Source organism: Scomber scombrus, chromosome 23, assembly GCF_963691925.1.
Source record: "Scomber scombrus chromosome 23, fScoSco1.1, whole genome shotgun sequence".
NCBI classification, from domain to species: domain Eukaryota; kingdom Metazoa; phylum Chordata; class Actinopteri; order Scombriformes; family Scombridae; genus Scomber; species Scomber scombrus.
This window is the reverse complement of record NC_084992.1, coordinates 1,330,514-1,351,148: the sequence shown is the minus strand read 5'-3', so window position 1 is coordinate 1,351,148 and position 20,635 is coordinate 1,330,514. Positions and strand designations below refer to the sequence as shown.

At 39.3% G+C, this 20,635-nt stretch overlaps 1 protein-coding gene across 1 annotated transcript; it reads right to left on the bottom strand.

The window, feature by feature from the left end:
- Nucleotides 1–8,351: 8,351 nt before the first annotated feature.
- egr4 (early growth response 4) lies at nt 8,352–10,033 on the bottom strand. The gene is made up of 2 exons (XM_062445207.1): nt 9,907–10,033; nt 8,352–9,523 (listed from the first exon to the last, which is right to left on the bottom strand). The coding sequence occupies exons 1-2, from the start codon at nt 10,031–10,033 to the stop codon at nt 8,352–8,354; spliced, it is 1,299 nt and encodes a 432-aa protein (XP_062301191.1).
- Between the last annotated feature and the right edge of the window lie 10,602 nt (nt 10,034–20,635).

The following is a 20,635-nucleotide window of genomic DNA, read 5'->3' as shown; positions in this document are numbered from 1 at the left end:
GTAGATATTTAACAGTTAACATTGTGAGAAAAAACTTGGGTTAAGTTGGTGCTTTTAAACCTGCGTTCTCTCTGATGGCCAGCAGGGGGGTATACTACTACTACTACTGGCTATAAAAAAGAAGTCAATATGATCAAGTGACCCAACTTCTCATTGGATTTATTAGCTCAGTAAAATACTTTTTTAATCAGTTTATGGTCTCAATTGCCAGTTTTAAGTCTGGGTCAATACATCGTGATGTTCATTTTTGTAAATTTTGTTCCCATTTAGAGTAAAATAGACGTTAAAGGAGGGTATGCTTCAGGGTGTGGCTATGTTGTGATTGACAAGTCAGTACCACAGCTATATATAGCTGTCGCTATTTCAGTGTGTTTTTAGTTCATAATAGTTATAATATTAATATAATAGTCTATCCATCCATCTATATCCAATAACATTCATGTACTATTAATGCATTCAGTAACCTACACTTCTTCCCCGGAGTTGTTGATAGTTAATTGTGACATTTTGGTCGCCTAAAAAAGGTCTTGTTAAGTGTTTGGTTGAACTATAAGATAGTTTTTCCATTAAGCCTGTTTTTCGCTAGTGAAAACTAGCATAAGCATTATCACAATTAACCATAGAATGTAAATGCACCATGATAACCAATCTAGTACTTGGTTACTACCTTCTTGTCCAAATATGGACACTTCTGGCTACAGAAATCCAATATGGTGACAGTCAAGTCACCAAACTCGAAGCTTCAAAATGGGGCATCACAGTGGCTACGTCCATTATTTCTGTTACGATCTGTGGTAAGTGTTGACTCTTTTTATTAGGGTTCATACGCAGGTGTTTGCAAAAATAATTTATTCATAAGATTCATTCAAAATGATTTAACAAATAGTTTTCAGTGCGTAGTTTTGTCAATCTACTAGTATATTAGGTTTTCTATAATGAGTGCACTTCCCGTATAATAGAAATAGTTACTATTACTTAAATGCTAAATATGTGTGAAAAAAGAAATTAAGTATTTTTTAGAGCTGCAACAATTAGACAATTAATTGATTTGTTGATTGATAATTTTGATAATCAAATGGTGAAAAATGTCTGTCGATCCCCGTTTCCCAAAAGCTCAATCTGGTGTCCTCTAATGTCCACAACCCCAAAAAAATCTGTTTACTGTCATAGAGGACAAAATAAATGAGAAAATATTCATATTTAAAAAGCTGGAATTGGAACATTTTTGCATTTTTTCTCAAAATGGCTCAATACAATTAAATCGATTATTAAAACAATTGGCAATTAATCTTCTGACCAGCAACTAATCGATTAATCAACCACATTTTAATCAGTAATGCCCCACAACGTACTAGTTACAGTTACTCAAATGTGACGATTTAATGCTTCTTTGTCATAAATACAGTGACTCCTGGGTGGTAAAAAGACATTTGAGGGCAGAACCTTTCACTCTAGGAAATGATAACTACTAGAAATAATATTAGGACTGATAAAACTTTGTGCTTACAGTCTATTATTATTGTGATATGAAGCACAACAAGCTAATGAAGCTGTAAACAGAACAGCGTTACTGCACATTCTCAGTAGTGTCTGCTTTAAACAGAATTATTTTCAGAGACTGAAAACATGATCACTGTTATTAGTTTTTGGAGCCATTTCTAAACAACAACAATATTTTTTGGACAACAGCGGAAGAATAAGATAGTAGAGATGTAGAGGTGGTTTTGGACTAGAAATCATCAGTATTACAGCTAATCTGTTATTTAACATCTGATTTTAAATGATTGTTTGCAGTTTTTTGCAGCTACCTTTAAGAAAAAACATTTCCCACCAGCCTGCAGACAGTGTCAGGTTAAAGGTCAGCAGCTCCACAGACTGAGATCACAGTAAAGACCACCAGCTATTAAGATTTTAACCTTTCTAACAGACATTAAAACATTTAAATAAAATATGTTTTAATTAAGTGGACTTAATGTAGTTAATTCCAACAGGAGCATCAGTGTGACTGTATGTAAAAGGAGGTTCAGTGTTATAAAAGCATTAACAAGCACAATCTGCACATATAAACTATTTATTTTATTGTATTAAGTCAAATTTAACACATTCAAAACAAACTGTCGCTTATAAACAAGCCTGCGATGCTGTTACATCACGTGACCACTCATCCTGTGGGTGCACCGGGTAAAAACACCGGTAAAATAACCGGTAAACAACTTAACTGTTACCTGTTCAGGATGGTAACGTGTCGGTGCGTCACTCAGGTCAGCAGCAGTCTAAAATCCGTTGCCATGGTGTCACGAGCCTCCCGCCCATAGAATAGAATCCTGCTCTCGTGCTCAGAACGTTCGATCGATCCTGTACTGTAACTGTCTCGTGCAGCAGCCTCGGTAACGTTCTATGCGCGCGCCTGTGTGTGTGTTTCAGCTGCCACACCGCGCGCCTCCTCCCCAGCCTCAGCGTGCTGCTGCTGCTGCTGTTGCTGACGTAAGCGTCGCGTGACGTGGAGCAGAAGAGGCGGGTAAAATCTGTTTGTTTATCAGTTAAATATTAATAATAATTTCCCTTTTAATGATATTATATTTTTAAATGTATTAAGAGGATACAGATCAGTATCTGTTAGTTTAATTTGTCACAAAGTCTCATGTTTTTATCTGTAAAATATCAATGTTTATTTATAGTAGGGTGGAGTAGTGTGATCAGTGCATTTATCCCTTTTTCTACAACATTGAAGTGAACATGATTGGTGTTGAATCCAAACAGGTGTGTCATGTAATAGAAATCATGTGACTTTGTGTCTTATATCATAAATGGGGGCAAAAATAGCTACACACGAAGTACCCCTTGTGAAGTCCACGTATAGGTCAGTGACATAAGATTTATACAAAATCAATATTAAGGATATAAACCTTTCATGAATAAAACAATGTTCCTAATTTTTAAATTATGTTTGAGGTGTATTTGTGCATCAAATGATGCATAAGCCTAAAAACTAGTGCCCCAGACTTCAGCGCTAACTGTCCCACATCAGAAAATCCACAAATTCTGAAACCATTTGGCACAAGGAACACTAATATGTGTCACTTTCCCTTTGAGTACAACATCTACCAATTACCTTCTGATTAAACAAGGAAACATCTTGAGGATTTCGTAATGATATAAGGTGTTGATATAATGTATTGGATTCATATATAAATATAGTTCACAAGTCAGAATGGCCAAAAGTGTCCCACATTACCGTTCTCCACCCTATTATTATTAACATGAATATTATAATACCTGTTTATATAATTATTATTTTATATTTATTCATTTACAAAATAAAACCAAAGTAAACTATTTAAGTTAGACACAAGAGTAAAAGATACACATTTAGTGTAATAAATAGCCTACATGCGCCTCAAAATTATACTTAAAGGATAAATTCATAAAATAATACTCATGTACTAGATATTTTTTGCTAGAAGTTTCTCTGAAGAATCACAGATGACGGAGTGATGAATCTGTCTCTCTTACTCATGCCAGCATGGAGAAGGACACACAGTCATTCTACTGAACAACAAACAGTTTCAGCTTTTATACTGTAACTCCTAGTGGTCATTTGAATAAGAGCGGGTAATAAAGTAATAAAGTAAAACAGTAACAAAGTCATAAAGTAATAAAGTACAGAAACCAACCAATGAACACTGCCAAACCCTTGCTGACCCCCTACGAAATTAGTCAATTCTAATACTGGTTGTCTTGTCTGATTTAACAAAACCCGGAGGCTTAGGCGTTTACAGTAGTTAATACACAGACATGACACAATAAACCCCTCACACTCACATGTGTCTGTAATCATCCTTTCAACTGGATTAATGACACATAAGAAGTATAAGAAAGTAATGTTCTTTTCTATATATATATGTTTACAAACCATTGGATATGTATAGAAGCACATAGTATTGACCAGTGAAACAACTATAGGCCTTATCTCTCACAATTTAAAGATAGTAAAGTCATAGTTACAGTTTTTCTCGATATCTAAACACATTTCTTGACCCATTTCCCAAAAACTCCAAACACAAACGTTTACCTGCATTCATCTTTTATAAAAAAAACTTCAAACTTCCCTGACTCAAAACCAAAGTAAAAAAGAATCAAACTTTGCCTTCAGACATCACACAGAAATCATCAAATAAACAGAAACACTACAAATCAGTCGTCACACCCCGCTGAGATCAATTCAGAACACAGTCTGTACATAAAGAAAGAAAATCACATTTATTCTGCTTCATGTCTTTGTGGAGAAACAAGTGAGTGACCCATGTTAACCTTTGTTATCATCTATCCTGAGGTCCTGATTGGTGTGTAGATGGCGTCATGGTTTGGATGTTTAGTCAACAGGCCCAGTTATAGATCATCAGTGATTGAGAAGAACAGTTTTGTCATAATAATGAGATAATAGGGCTGGGCGATTATGGCAAAAATCTAAATCACGATTAATTGAACTTTTAACCTCGATTATGATTAATGAACGATTATCTCCTGCCTTGATGAACAATGATGTATTTTCACAGTTTCTTTAGTTTAGTATTTTACACTGCTGCCCTCACACATGAGGATCTTTAGGGAGTGAAATTAATGATGTTTTAAGGTGTGACGCTGTGGTTAATGTCTAGTTTACTTGATTAGAACTATGTAAAGATCATGGTTTGAGTTCAAATGATCACTGGAGACAAGTTTTCAAATTCCTTAAAGATATGCAACCTTTACTGTCATGGCAACAGTGAACACCACGATTAATTGACATGAGCAAGATTAAGTCGATTAGAGTTTCTAAATATCGGTTTCCATTATTTTTCGATTAATTGCCCAACCCTATGAGATCATTTTCTTTAAGTTGATTGAAGTGTGTTTATATGGTTGACTTTATCCTAATATTACAATAGACAGAAGCTACAGAGGTCAGCTGTGACCCAGAATACCATCTGATTGTTCACTGGCTTTAATTTAAAAGGAAAATTCTGGTTTATTTCAACCTAATGTATTCCCCCATAAAAGTGGTCATTGTGTCTCAATGCTAACATGGAGACACAATGCAATCATCAGCTTACATTCAGGGAAACAAGGACTTGGGCTCAATCTTAGGGCCGTGTTATTCTTAATTTATATTGATGGTCAATGTTGTGTTTTTTGAAACTGGCATCTAATATTTTATTTGGTGACAACACAAACATGTTGCTGTCTGACGGCCATAATGATGTTTGAGCTTAATCATATATCTAAATAAGCTGAATAAATAGAGAAACAGATGATGTAAATGTTTAATTATATAATGTGCTTTTTAGGTTTATAAAGGATGATAAACAGGATTTCCATAAAGACCATCAGCACACTTATAATAGAGATTAAAACCATTATAACTCTTTTATTATTATTAACTAACCTGCTGAACTACTACTGTGACCTTTGACCCCTGTGATCAGTTATAATGATAAAATATATAAAACAGGAAAGAAGATGATTCAACAGTGTAAACTTACTTCTTCCCTCTTGGCCTGTTGTAGTTGTAGTTCTGCATTATGACCACTAGATGGCGCCAACAGCCTGCAGAATATAAACAAATGTGTGTTTATGGACAGTTTGTTACTGCAGCTAAAATCATCTGTAACTCTGATGATATCTCCTCCAGAATTATACACAAGAAATTCAGAGTATAAAAACTAATAATACATAAATAAAGGAAAGAGGCGTAATTAGTAAACCTGCTTCTGTATTTGATTTGATAATATGGTTTAATTTAAGTTATTAACTGAAAACTGTCTATTTCAAATAAGATGTTTATGTTGATCATCTCATTTCATTAGTGTCAAAATTCCACATTTAGACAAACATCCAACAAATATACAAACGTAATGTTTTCAAGTGAGATTTAAAATCCAACCTGGATGCACACAAAAAAAGTGTGTTTTCTTTTTAGTACTACCTGTCCTGTGTGCTTTTTTCTTCATGCTGTTCTCTTATTATCTGCTATATGATGGTTTTTATTCATATATAAAGCTTTGTTACAGTTACTGCTTCTATATATTTCATCTGTTAACCCTGAAATCTTACACATGGAACAATCTGTAAAACCATCAACACAGCTTCAAAAGCCTCATTTCAGACCTTGTTTAATTTGATTGTAAATGTTTTTAACTTCACAGCATCTTGACTATTTAACTGTATTTATTCATTGTTTTATTTTTCCTAATATTTTCTTTTATTCCTTTATTTCTTTTGTTTTCTTTTACCTGATATTATTTTGTGTTTTGTCGTGTTGCTGTAAATGTTGTAAATGAGGACTCGAGGTAAAATAAAGGTTAATAAAATACATTTTGACCTACTGATGAAAACCAAATGGTAACATTTATGTTTAATACTGTTCATGGTCCCTTATAAATTAAATAAAATAAAATAAAATAAAATAAATACATAAATAAATAAAATAAATACTGCATCTAAAATCTAAAGCTGTGAAAACTTGTGGAGTGAATTGTAATTTATTTGTATTATATTTTAATTATTTTTGCTCTTTCTTGATATATTATGGTCTGTTCACTGCCTCAGTCTTATATTATACTGCTTTTTAATTATCTAATTGTCAAAATAACGACTCAAAATACTTATTTTTATCCTTTTATAAAAATAAAACTTAAACTTGAAATCACTCACGGCTGAAACTTCAGCCTGCCGTTGCCATGACGACGGAGCCTTCACAGCTCACAACACTGGACGAAGCCAAAGTGACAGGAACAAATCTGACCACGTGTTGCCTGGCAACAGCAGCTTGTTGATGAATGGGACAGGAAGTGCAGAGAAATCTGCGCTGCTGCTCTCGGTGAGGAAGAGGAGGAGGGGGAGGAGGAAGATGGAAAAATGTTTGTGATAAAGGCGACGATGATGAGGAGGAAGATGAAAATGAAGAAAATGCTGCTCTAGTAAATGAGATGAAGATGATGAAGATTCACAAAATGATGATGATGAGGAAGATAATTATATAATGAGGAAGATGATGGTGATGATGACTCTTAATATAGCTGATGATGATGATGATGGTAATAGTGATGATGATGCTCAGTGATGAAGATGACGCTGTTTGTGTTGACCACGAGAACGCTGATGCTGTACTCGATGATGAAGATAATGCTGGCGATGAGGAAGATGATGGTGATGATGACTCTTAATATAGCTGATGATGATGATAATGATGATGAAGGTAATAGTGATGATGATGCTCAGTGATGAAGATAAAGCTAATGACGATGATTAAAATGATGAAGATGATGCTGTTTGTGTTGACCACACGAACGCTAATGCTTTACACGATGATGAGGAAGAAAATGAAGATGATGGTGATGAAGATGATGCTGGTGATGATGCTCACGGTGATGAAGATGATGGCAGTAAAAGATAAAGATACTGGTCTGTGATTCTCCTGACAATGATGAAGGATGAAGATGGTGAAGATGATGCTCACAGTGATTCTCCTGACGATGATGAAGGATGAAGATGATGAAGATAAAGTCACTCATGAAGACAAGAGTGGTAATGTTTCACAATGTGATGAAGATGATGGTGATGCTGATGAAGATCATAAAGAAGCATCAGTCTGGACTCCATGTAGTTAATATAGCTGATGATGATGATGATGATGCTGATGATGGTGATACTGATGAAGAAGAAGCATCAGTCCGGACTCCATGTATTACTTGTAGTTATTTTATTGACAGCAGCCTCCATGCAGCAGAATGAGGGAACAGCCACGTGTGCTTTAACACTACAAATCCCACAATGCATCAGGGCAGCAACCCGCACTGTCATCAGAACCACGTTTATATAAAGTTCATTCGATTTACAATCATAGAAAAAGTGACATCATCGCTCTATAAACATAAACACTGTGATAATAAAGGTAAACAAACATTTAGAAAAATAGAGATATATATTTTTACAAACATAGAAAGACGTAAAAATATGTAACAACATTCAGTTTCTTCTGTTTCATGCAGAGAAGTGAAGATTTTACAGACTGCTCCTTTAAAACTACAGCTCCCACAATGCACCGCTGCAGCACACATTCAGAGTCACAAGCATACAGCTGTTCCAGGATCAGCTGTTCCAGCATCAGATTGTCTCTGTTTCCCCAAAATCCTTCCTGTAGGTGAGGTGCACATGCACCTCCAGAGATGACCTCTGACCCATTCCTGTTCAGGCTTCATCATGACGTCACATGGAAACAGACGGTTTCCGGTTGACGGTTCAAATCCCGAAGCTTTAAACTTTACTCTTTAGCAGCCTCATCGGCCGGGTTAACGTGCACGCACTGCTGTTCAGACTCCAGGCGCGTTCAGGGCCAGCGAGTACGCGGCCATCATCTGTGCGCGCAGCTGCTGCTTGACGTGCACGCGCCCGTGCCTCTTCCTCTCGTCGCTGCGCGCGAACCTCTTGCCGCACACATCGCAGGAGAAAGGCTTCTCCCCCGTGTGTGTGCGCGTGTGCGTGGTCAGGTGGTCGCTGCGGCTGAAGCTGCGTGCGCAAATGGTGCACTGGAAAGGCTTCTGTCCGGTGTGGATGCGCACGTGCCTGTTGAGCTCGTCCGAGCGCGAGAAGCGCCGGTCGCAGCCTTGCACCGAGCACGTGAACGGTTTCGCCTTGAGGCCCTTGGCGGGAGATCTCCTGCCCCCGCGTGACAGTTTGGGGGCTCCTGTCGCGTGCACGCTGCTGAGGTTGACTATCGGGAACGCGCCCTGCAGGAGGGAGGACAGGAGATGCGCGTCCAGGGTGGAGGGTAGGGAGGGGAGGGAGGAGGGGGGGCTCCCGGTCTGCACGAGCTCCGTCTTCACTACAGGTCTGCTGATGACGTAGCTACCGGAGTCTCCCCCGGTAACCGGAGCCGCCGCTAAGCTCTTCAGCCAATCCTCCAGCCCCACCGGCTCCTGCTTGATCTCACAGCCGGGCTTCAGCTCTCCCAGGCCGGCCTCAGAGCTGAGCAGAGAGTCGATAAAATCAGCCACATCCACCTGTTGCTCCAGAGCAGACAGCGGGAGGAGAGAGTCAGAGTTGGCCGGGTAGAGCGCATCATTCCCGGTCACTGCAGAGTGTCCACACCCGCTGCTGCAGCTGGAGGTCACAAACTCGCTCTTCACCACCACCATAGGCTGAGAGGTGGAGGCTGCGGGCAGGGAGGGGGGGCTCATGTCGGTGGAAACCACTGCTGGAGATGGAGCGAAAAGCGGGGGCGAGATGGAGGCTGCGGGCGGGGAGGGAGCCGCAGAGGCTGGGCTTGACTCGCTTTGCTGCTCCATCTCGGTGCAGATACCGACGATCTCAGTGATCATGTTGAGGATGGCGTCCGCAGTGCTGCTCAGACCCGCCGGTACCGTCTCCGGCTCGGTGAAAAAGCTGCCGGTGTAACCGAGGGAGGGGGAGAGCGTGTCCGAGGAGCAGTCGCTGAAGTCGGAGAAGAAATCTGAGTCAGAGGCGTCAGTTCCCGGAGAGAAAACTGTAGAGAGAGAGAGAGAGGGGAGAGAGAGAGAGAGAGGGATGGAGAGAAGGAGGGAGGGGGTGTTATTGTCATTGCATAATCTCTCCTCAGTGGGCAGCAGCAGCCTACACAGATAACATCTAGTTCATATGATGAAGATAAAAGAGCAGCTGCAGCTCCAGACATGCAAACAGCTGCAACATGCACCAGTTACATTAGTATTAATCAATAATTAATCACATTTATTATTATAATCATCATTATTATTATCATTATTAGCAGGTGCTGGTTCACTTGTCCTGCAGCCACCAGTCATGCAACAGATGCACATTTTGCACCAATTATCATAATCAATACTTTGTTAAATTAGCCTATAAGCTCATTGATTAACGAACACACACCTTGGCAGAAAGGTGATCCCACGTCAGAGTCAGCTGCGTCGCTGGGGCTCGAGCCCACGCTGTCCACCCAGGCGCTGCACGCGTCCTCAAACTCCGACATGAAGCTGTCCTCGCGCTCCAGAAGCATCGTTATTGATAGGTGTGTTTGTGTGTTTGCAGCGCGTGCCAACAGTGGCAGGTATGTGTGTGTTTAAAGCTGGGTTGTTGTTTTTTTTTTAAAGCTCTGCAGGTGTCAGGGATTCCCTTCCTCGCGCTGTTAAAAATCCCGTTAATAATCCGCTCGTGGTGCTGCCGGTGTGCTCGGTGAGAGATGCTCGTGCTCCCTCTCTGCTCTCCGCCGGTTTTTATACTCTCCGTCTCCTAGGTAACTCCCGTCCCCGTCTCATTGGTCGACACCGGCGCGAGGGATTCCCCCCGCCGCGAGCTTCGTAGCAGCCCAAACATGGGCAACTTCCGGTGGTGACGGCGGGTATCCCCATACCATACAAGGACTGGCGGGAGAGAGACGTAAAGCGCGAGAGGGGAGCGGGGTTTCCTCCACTGCGGCAACCGAGACTCAGATTATACAACCAGGTGAGCTGATGGCTGAGGAGGCTTTCACACACTTATCCTAAAGGTTGACCCCCAAATACCTGCAAGTGATCGATTATTGGAGCCGATCAGAAAGGATCAATCAGTGATAATCTGCAGTCTGAGAGCATCTTCATGTGAGAGCTCCTCTAGCACAAATGTTTACAACACCTGTAGAGCTAAAAAAAAAAACATGTTCAACTTTTACATCATGTTTTTTTAGCCTTTTATATAAATTTATATTTTTGCACATATTAATTTATTTTAAATCATTTGTGTTTTGTAGCTGTGCATGTTTGTAATGCACCATTTAATTAGCTACATAAATAACATTATTATCATTATTATTGACAGTATCTGGAACAGTATTTGATCAGGTTTCCATTGAATAATTAATTTAATGTAAATTTAAGATCAGAATCACACTGGAGTAAAATATACAAACATTTAATGACATTTAAAGGAGAACATGTAGAAAATATGCTGCTTTTTAAGCTATTTTTGAACATAATAAATCACGTGTTGATGGAAAGAACGACAGAAAAACAACAACAGTCTCTCTCTCTTTTTTTCACAGCCAGTGTCGCACTGACAGACTGTCGTCGACAGTTTCAGCACCGCGGACAGATCTGCAGTGCTGCAGAGAGAGAGAGAGAGAGAGAGGGAGAGAGAGAGAGAGAGAGAGAGAGAGAGAGAGAGAGAGAGAGAGAGAAGAGAGAGAGAGAGAGAGAGAGAGAGAGAGAGAGAGAGAGAGAGAGAGAGAGAGGAGAGAGAGAGAGAGAGAAAGAGAGGGAGAGAGAGAGAGAGAGAGAGAGAGGGAGAGAGAGGAGAGAGGGAGAGAGAGGGAGATGAGAGAGAGAGGGAGAGAAAGAAAGAGAGAGAGGGGAAAAGAGAGAGAGACAGAGGGAGAGAAAGAGAGAGAGAGAAAGAAAGAGAGAGAGGGAGAGAGAGAGAGGGAGAGAGGACAGAGGGAGAGAAAGAGAGAGACAGAGGGAGAGAAAGAGAGAGAGAGAAAGAAAGAGAGAGAGGGAGAGAGACAAAGGGAGAGAAAGAGAGAGAGAGAGAGAGAGAGAGAGAGAGGAGAGAGAGAGAGAGGGAGAGAAAGGAGAGAGAGAGAGAGGGAGAGACAGAGGGAGGAGAAAGAGAGAGACAGAGGGAGACAGACAGAGGGAGAGAAAGAGAGAGAGAGAGAGAAGAAAGAGAGAGACAAAGGGAGAGAAAGAGAAAGAGAGAGAGAGAAAGAGAGAGAGAGAGACAGAGGGAGAGAGAGGGAGAGACAAAGAGAGAGGGAAGGAGAGAGAGAAAGAGAGAGAGAGGGAGAGAGAGAGGAGGAGAGAGAGAAAGAGGGAGCGATAGAGAGAGAGAGAGAGAAGTGTGAGTAGTATACTCTTATCTGATGTGTTTACTGATATTTGAATATTATATTTATTTGTAATCGTAGCTCGATGTTAATAATCGTCTGATCTGTTCATGTCAATAAAGGTTATTTGAAGAAAAGGGGAGGGAGGAGGGGAGGGGGTTACAGAGAGATCAGACTGACAATAATATAAATAAACTAAAACTAAATATCATAAATTCATTTATTCCAGTAAATGACTTTTCTTTTTATTATAATTAATATGTGAGCAGATTATCATCATAACACCAACATGTCATCAGATCCTCAAACTATTCATGATTATATGAAGTCTGAAATCCAGCCGTACTTTCACTTTCACATGATCTGTTATTTAAAGTTTATAAAAATAAAACTTCATACTGGACTAACGTTATTTTCTCACTGTCTCACCTTTAAACATTTCCTTCATTCCTCCCTTTCTTCCTTCCTTTAATCCTTCTTTTCCTTCTCTCCATCTGCCCTTCCTCCCTTTCCCTTTATTCCATCTGTCCTTCCTTCCTTCCTCCCTTGCTTCTCTCCGTCTGTCCTTCCTCCCTTTCTTACTTACTTCCTTCCTCCCTTTCTTACTTCCTTCTCTCCATCTGTCCTTCCTCCCTTTCTTACTTCCTTCTCTCCATCTGTCCTTCCTCCCTTTTCGTCATTCCTTCCTCCCTTCCTCCCTTTCTTACTTCCTTCCGTCCTTCCTTGCTCCCTCCCTTTCTTCCTTCCCTCTTTTACTTCATTCCATGTCCTTCATTCCTACTTTCCTTCCTTCCTTCTCTCCATCTGTCCTTCCACCTTTCCTTCCTGTCTCCTTTTCCTTCTATCCCTCCATCTTTTTAATGATCCGGCCCTCATCAGATCATATTGGGCGTTTGAATGAAGATGAGTTTGACTCCTGATCTACACTGAATCTGTTTATTGCTTTTTCCAGTTTAACCTAATAAATCTGAAGTCTCAACATATTTAGATTCAACTTCTGGTCCAGTTAGTCCCAGTTCAGGAAAAGTAGTTTCTCTACGACTACGACTATATGTTCCTGCAGTGTTTCTACCGACCTGAAACCAAACAGAGATACCACTGAAGACCAGGACCTGCAACATCCACTATTATCCACTACACTTCAGTCCTGTACATCCAGTCTGGATTCCAGGCGGGGAGTTCCGGTCCTCTGAAATGAGGCCAACGCAGAAGTAACTTAAAACTGCATTCTATCAAAAGGCCACCAGGGGGCGACCGTTTTGGTGTCAAAAGGACTTCCGTCTCTATACAAGTCAATGGAGAATTCACCAACTTCTCACTTGATTTCTAACCTCAGTAAACGTTTTCAAAATGTGTTTATGGTCTCAATCGCTAGTTTAAAGCCTTCTTCAATGCAGTATGATGTTCATTTGGGACATTTTGGCCTCCCTGATTTTATATGTGACGATAAAGCAGGGTATGCATTAGGGCGTGGCTACGTCGTGATTGACAGGTTGATTGGTTCACAGGTTCAGGAGGGCGCTTCATGCTCCTCCTGATGCCCATATAAGTAGAATCCATGTTTTTATTTTTCCCAGCATGCACCTGAAATTTTCAAGCTGGTGCTGCTCAGATCCGATACTATTGGCCTCCGAGCAGCAGTCCACAAACCAATGGGTGACGTCACGGATGTTACGTCAATTTATATACAGTCTATGGTCTGGATCCATGTGTCAAGGTTCTTCCAAAAGCCACAAAATTAGAAGCTGTAGTCTAAAGATGATTTTTTTTTTTTTTAAACACAAAAACAAAACGTTCAATGCTTCAAAAAGTCCCTGCTGGTAATACAAAGGTAAACCATACAACCATCCAAGCCCAGGAGTAGATCTAACCTGAAACTGTCTGTTTTTATTAAAGTAATATCTACTAAATCTGTCTATAAGGTAACGTTGAACAAACTGTAATCTAAAAGGTTGGTGATCTCCTGGAAAGATACACTAAACCATGTCCTACTTCTTCCTTGGTAATAAAAAGTAAACTCAATGAAACTCATCCCAGAAAAACTTCAAGTTCAAGTGATTAACAGGTTGTACTTCCTGCAGTCCGCCTGTAGGTGGCTCCATACAAACCAGTTTATACCACAAACTAGAAGAGAGACAGTTATGTTCTAATCACTTTCACCCTCTCTAATCATCCTTCACAGTTTTTCTTCACTACATCTTCAACTCCCAGAAAAACCTCAAGATATTTCAAACCTTTCTCTTCCTCCTGGGACACAAACCAGGAAACCAGCTTCACACTGTCAACACTTATTTTTTTAATTTATCAACTTCTTCCAACAAAAAGATCATCAGCTTAAGCCAATAATTATCGGTTATACAGAAAGGTAATGTATTTTTGATCATTTTTCTTATTTCAGGTTTAATATACATGTACATTTTTTTGTGTCTTTTTGTCATTTAGTTAATTATAGTTATCTATAACTCGAGTCAAGGAAGGAAGGATGGGAGGGAGGAAGGAAGCATGGAAGAGAGGAAGGAAGGATGGAAAGGAGGGAGGAAGGAAGGAAGGGAGGAAGGAAGAAGGAAGGGAGGAAGAAGGAATGAAAGGAGGGAGGAGGGAAGGAAAGGAGGAAGGAAGGTAGGAGGGAGGGAGGAAAGAAGGAAGGGAGGAGGAAAGAAAGAGAGAAGGAGGGAGGGAGGAAGGAGGGAAGGAAGGAAGGAGGGAGGGATGAAAGAAGGACGGAAGGAAGGAAGGGAGGAAAGAAGGAACAGTCAAAACAGACGGGGTTAATTTGACCCGGGAGGACGACATGAAGGTTAAGGGTTCATTGAAAAAAATGTATGTTCATATTCTTTACATAAAATGATCTAGTATTCATCGATAGACATTTTTTTACTGCTTAATATCGGTATCGGCTCCAGCCCCAAAAAATCCAGTATCAGTCGGGCCTTATATGCTTTGTGTTAAAATAAAATAAAACCAGACCATCGATACAAGAACATGTTTTATGTAACAGTGGTTCTATTGAAATGTTATACAACCCTCCTGACATTCAATAACCCTGCTGTATATCTCTACTCACTTTAAAAAGGTCTACTAAACACTCTCAGTGTCCTCATACATTTATTTGATCGTGGTAATGAAGACAAACCTTAAGCTTCCAACGGTCAAACACCTTTTCACAATCCAATGACAAGAGACTAGTTTCTACACTGAAAGAACTTCAAAAATATCTCTGATTAATGATATATAATCAAAGATCAACTAATTAGTCACACAGTATGATTGGTCTCCATGGATGATGTATGTGATCACTTTTCTTGGACAACAGTTTATAATCAGCACACAGTCCGTAGACGGGTCACCAGTTCTTTATATCCTGAATGTCACTTCTTTTTTTGGTGGGTAACGATCAGGCGGGGAGTTCAGGTCCTCTGAAATGAGGCCAACCCGGAAGTAACTTAAAACTGCATTCTATCAAAAGGCCACCAGGGGGCGACCATTTTGGTGTCAAAAGGACTTCCATCTCTATACAAGTCAATGGAGAATTCACCAACTTCTCACTTGATTTCTAACCTCAGTAAACGTTTTCAAAATGTGTTTATGGTCTCAATCGCTAGTTTAAAGCCTTCTTCAATGCAGTATGATGTTCATTTGGGACATTTTGGCCTCCCTGATTTTATATGTGACGATAAAGCAGGGTATGCATTAGGGCGTGGCTACGTCGTGATTGACAGGTTGATTGGTTCACAGGTTCAGGAGGGCGCCTCATGCTCAAGATGGCGCTGCTCAGATCCGATACTATTGGCCTCCGAGCAGCAGTCCACAAACCAATGGGTGACGTCACGGATGTTGCGTCCATTTCTTATATACAGTCTATGTTAACGATGCAATGATCACTCTGCTGCAGCTCTGTGACTATGAAGTGTCATTAAAATGTTGTCACAAAGCCCAGAAAGTTTTAAAAATCTCCACCAGAAGTCTGTTAATTTGGGGGCTCGTCCGTGCTGGACAAAGACTTTAGAGAGAGTACTGCAGAAAGAGTCAAACAACACGTCATCTTCCTCATATTCATACAGCTGACTGTAGATATTCACAGCTCTCTGTCGTATATCAATAAACTGAGTCAGCATCTGTCCTGTTTCAGAGCGCAGGGCGTGGATCTGCCTGCTCGGCCCATTTTTCTTTTTCTAAATTGAAGAAAAACTTCAACGTGAGGATCTCAATTTGTCCTCGTTTTCCTGTGGACTGTATTGAACTTTGAATTTCCACTGTTTCCATCTCTGAGTTATTTATACGTCTAATAATATTACAAGCGATCCTCAGCCAGATTGTTGGTGCAATTTCAACTTTTCCATAATCCCCACCGTTGTGTTAAAGATGCAAATTCAAATTTTCTGGATCTAAAGTCTTTCCAAAAGAATATAAAAGTGTCTTTATAAGTATCACCCATAAGAAAGGCAGTGTTAAAATGCAAATATCCACTTTTATGTTTTATATTTGCAACAAAAACATGGATCCAGTCTAGCCACATAAATGATACCACCCCTGCTGTGTAACCATGTACGTCAACCAGAGACTGTTTTTACAAACTGAGTCATTGTACGTTTTGAAGCAGCATGACATCATTTTCTGAACAAATAAAATCTCCTCAGCAACATTTCTACAGAGGAACAATCATTTAAAATGGTGCCAATTTCATTTAAAAATGTACCCTTTCAGACTCTGAGATAGAGCTTTAACTACCACCAGTCCACCATTTATCACCTCCTCTACAATACAAGACTGTGATAGAAAGTCTTTGTAAGAAAGAACAACCACTCCTCCACTATTTTTCTACTCAGATGACTCAGAATAACTTCATCATCATCCTCTCTTCCACTCCATCTCATTTGAAGCATCACTTAGTTTTTTCTTGTAAAAAAATTCACACTCGAATGTCTCAGCTTTAACAGTTCGAATAAACGTCTTCCTCACGTCTTTTGCTCCATTAAAGGTTAAGTGTCGTAACCAAACATTTGACATCTGGGACTGAAAAATGAAGCCAAAGCTCAAGAGCCTGTGTTTTAATAGTCGGTCAGAAAGAATAACCGAATATTGGCTGCATGCCGACGAATATTCATAACAAACAAGCTTTAGCTCCACATATTTCACACCTGACAACATTATCCTTTACTTTCTGGAAGCTTTTAAACCATGCTGGACTTTAGTGTGGCTTTGTCTGCATCATGTTCCCTCCATTCAGCTAGCTAGCAGGCTAACTTACTACCAAGCCAAAGTAGTAAAAATTCACTCACAACACAAGAACCTTAAAGCTCCTCCTAGTGGCTAAAAGCTTAAAGCTCCTCCTAGTGGCTAAAAGCTGTTGTTAATGAACCCGAATACTAGACTTCACAGCTCAACTCTTGATAAAAGTCTTTCAATTAAAAAATTAAATGAAAAAAAAACGCACAAAAGGTCAAAGTTAGTCCTGCGAACGATTATTCAGTTGTTCGGTTTTAGTGAACCATTCCTTAACTTAAGTGACAAAAACTGCAGTTCCTCAAATGACCACTCGAGGCTCCAAAAGCGAGTTAGTCCCCATAAACCCCTTCACCTCCACATTATAGTTACTTCACTATTCAGTTAATTTTGTACATATTCTTATGTCACATATTCTTGTACGTCAGTGTTTTGATAATTATTAGTGATGTTAGCTACTTAGTTTAGCACCAACGCAGATCTTCGCAGTTTTAAGGCAGGACCACTGTGGCTCTTTATTCTTTTCTTTTTTTACAGTGTGTTTCTAAGAGCTGCTAAAACTGAATAACTGAATATTCTACTAGAATGAAGAACTACGTAAACATTTCACATTTTAAATCTGTAGTTTAAAAATTATCTTTTTTAAATAGTTATATACATATTTTTAGTATTATATACATTTTTTTAAACAGCAAAATCACAATTCTTGTTTGTAATCTTAAATAATTTAACCTATTATTTAGTTACTGACTACAGTGTTGTAATGTTATATGTTTGTGCATTTCTTTAAACAAGTCTTTACCTACACTTTGCACATTTTTGGATTTTATTTCACATTTGCTTCGTTGATGTAAATGTACGTTTCTTATGTCAAAGCCTTTGAACTGAACTGAGAGAGATTATCACATATTAGTGCCTCACATCTGACACTCATTAATGCATACATACAACATTCAGCTGCTGTGATATTGTTGCCATGGAGACGGGAGGAGATTCAGGTCAGGCGTTATGTAGAATGCAGTCAGGAGTCTTTGAATATTTTTGTCACTTATTCTAATTGTTTTGTTTCATTTTACCCAAAATCAAACAAACATTTTTATTGTAGTATATATTTTGCTTAATTAATACATGTAAATGACAGAGTTTTTCTAAATTGAAAAGAGGAAGATTTAGAGGATATTTATTTTAGATTTGCAAGAAACAAAACACTTTAAAAAAAACTAATTTGGACAACTGGAGAACCAAAAAAGCTTCAAATAAAATTTAAAAATTCAAATTTAAAAAGTATAAGTAGACCAAAGTTATTACAATTTGTCATCTGGGGAATAAAAACGCCTGAACCAAATTTCACAGTAATCTATCCAAAAGACACATTTAACTCAAAACTATAGTAGTTAACATCATGGTGGTGCTAGAGGAAACGTAATTTGTTGAGATATTTCAGTCTGAACCAAAATGACCGATCCACATTTTCATCCTTTCGAGCTCAAAACATTTTTAAGAAAATGTTTATGTCTCATCGAGAATTTAAAGATAATGCATGTGCAGGTTTCTTTGAGTTTCAGTCGGTGCGCCCTCAAGTGGTCGACTGAGGAACTGCAGCTTTTAAACATCTCACTTTTCTGTTGCATCTTTGTGTTTTCGTGCTGGTTTCTCTTTACGGTCATCTCACATCATCATTCAGGTGGTGATGACGTGTTTATTTGCGGTCAAACTGACAAAAATAGTGTCAGACCAGTCAGGCTCGGATCAATCACAACAACATGTGATCAATCAAAAGGAGCAGGTTGTAATTTGTGCCGTCAGTTGATGAATGACGACGCAGCACAGAGAGAAACCCCCCCTCTCTCGGTCTTTCATCGAGAAGCCAGAATGATGGGATTGAATATGTGGGGGCGAGGTAAGAGAGGCTGTTGCCATGGCGCTGTGCCACCTTCTGTTCCCTCCACCTGTTACAAGCACCAACATTGCCGCTCTCGAATACAGCTACAGGGACGCCATGAGAGCGCTGTGGCGTCAGAAGCTCTCTATCCTTTAGTTTCTATCATCTGCGGTCACTGATTCACACTTTATATATAAATAAATGATAAATATCTCCCAGATAAATAAATGAGACAGTCAGGGATGATGAGCTTCATGTAAAAGGCATTTAAAGTTGATAAGATGGCAAAAATGTTGTATTGTACCCCTAAAATATTGTCAGACCCTTGAAAAAAAGAATAAAAAAGAAGCAGCTATTTTAGATTTGAACCCCCAATAAAGTTCAGCATTAGTAAGTAAAGTAAAACATTTAAAGCAGGGCTGAACAATTAATCCACCAGCAAAAATCACACCATGTTTTTTTTCAATAAAAATGAGAATAATGGTGTAAAAATGATCATTCCTTCTAATATTGCAATTGTAATGAGTCTAAATAATTGCACTTAGATATCTTTTTAAACATGTTAAACCCTATTTTGAACTATGTTCTGTAGGACTGAAGAACCGCCACTCCAAGAGGTTCAAATATTAACTTAAACTAAAATAAAGTTCAACAATGGTTCCTTCAGCCCAGATAAAGTCCTCCAAACAAAAAGGGAAGTGAGGGTCAAAGTGTCTTTCAATGAGCTGACCGACCAGAAAGGCTTCAAAAATCAAACCAGACGAAAACATCATCAATGGGAGGAAAGAAAAGAGAACAACTGTGTGTATTTCTAAAAGCTGAATACAAGAATAGCTGTAGGTGATTTATTGAAATTAAACCATGTGAGAAGTTTAGAGGGAAAAATCAGTATTTGGTGGAGCTGTTAACAACTCATAGACATCTGAAATGTGAGCCGACTACACACTGCTTTTTGGTTTCATCTTTAACAATGTGTTGTATTTATAAAGCTTGTTATATTATCCATTGAGTCAAATCTGCATCTGAAAAGTAACTAAAGCTGTCAAATAAATGTAGTGGAGTAGAAAGTACAATATTTCCCTCTGAGATGTAGAAAGTAGCATCACATGGAAATACTACAGTAAAGTACAAGTACCTCAAACTGTACTGCAGTAAAGTACAAGTACCTCAAACTGTACTGCAGTAAAGTACAAGTACCTCAAACTGTACTACAGTAAAGTACAAGTACCTCAAACTGTACTGCAGTAAAGTACAAGTACCTCAAACTGTACTACAGTAAAGCACAAGTACCTCTAACTGTACTACAGTAAAGCACAAGTACCTCAAAATGTACTACAGTAAAGTACAAGTACCTCAAACTGTACTGCAGTAAAGTACAAGTACTTCAGTATTGTACATAATTACAGGACTTGAGTAAATGTAATAAAACGGTTTTATTATTCAGTGCTGTTCTCTTTGACCAGAAACTGACAGATGGAGCGTTGCTGAAGAGTTAAAATTGGACCAGGCTGATGTTGTCTTTAAGGTTTCCACGGCAACCGGTGACATACAGGCTGATAACACCAAGGTCGGTTGATAAACACACACACACACTCACTCACACACACACACACACACACACACACACTCTCACGAGTAACAACAACACACACTCGTGACCTCGGACTTCTCCAAGGCCTCTGTGTGCGTTAGAG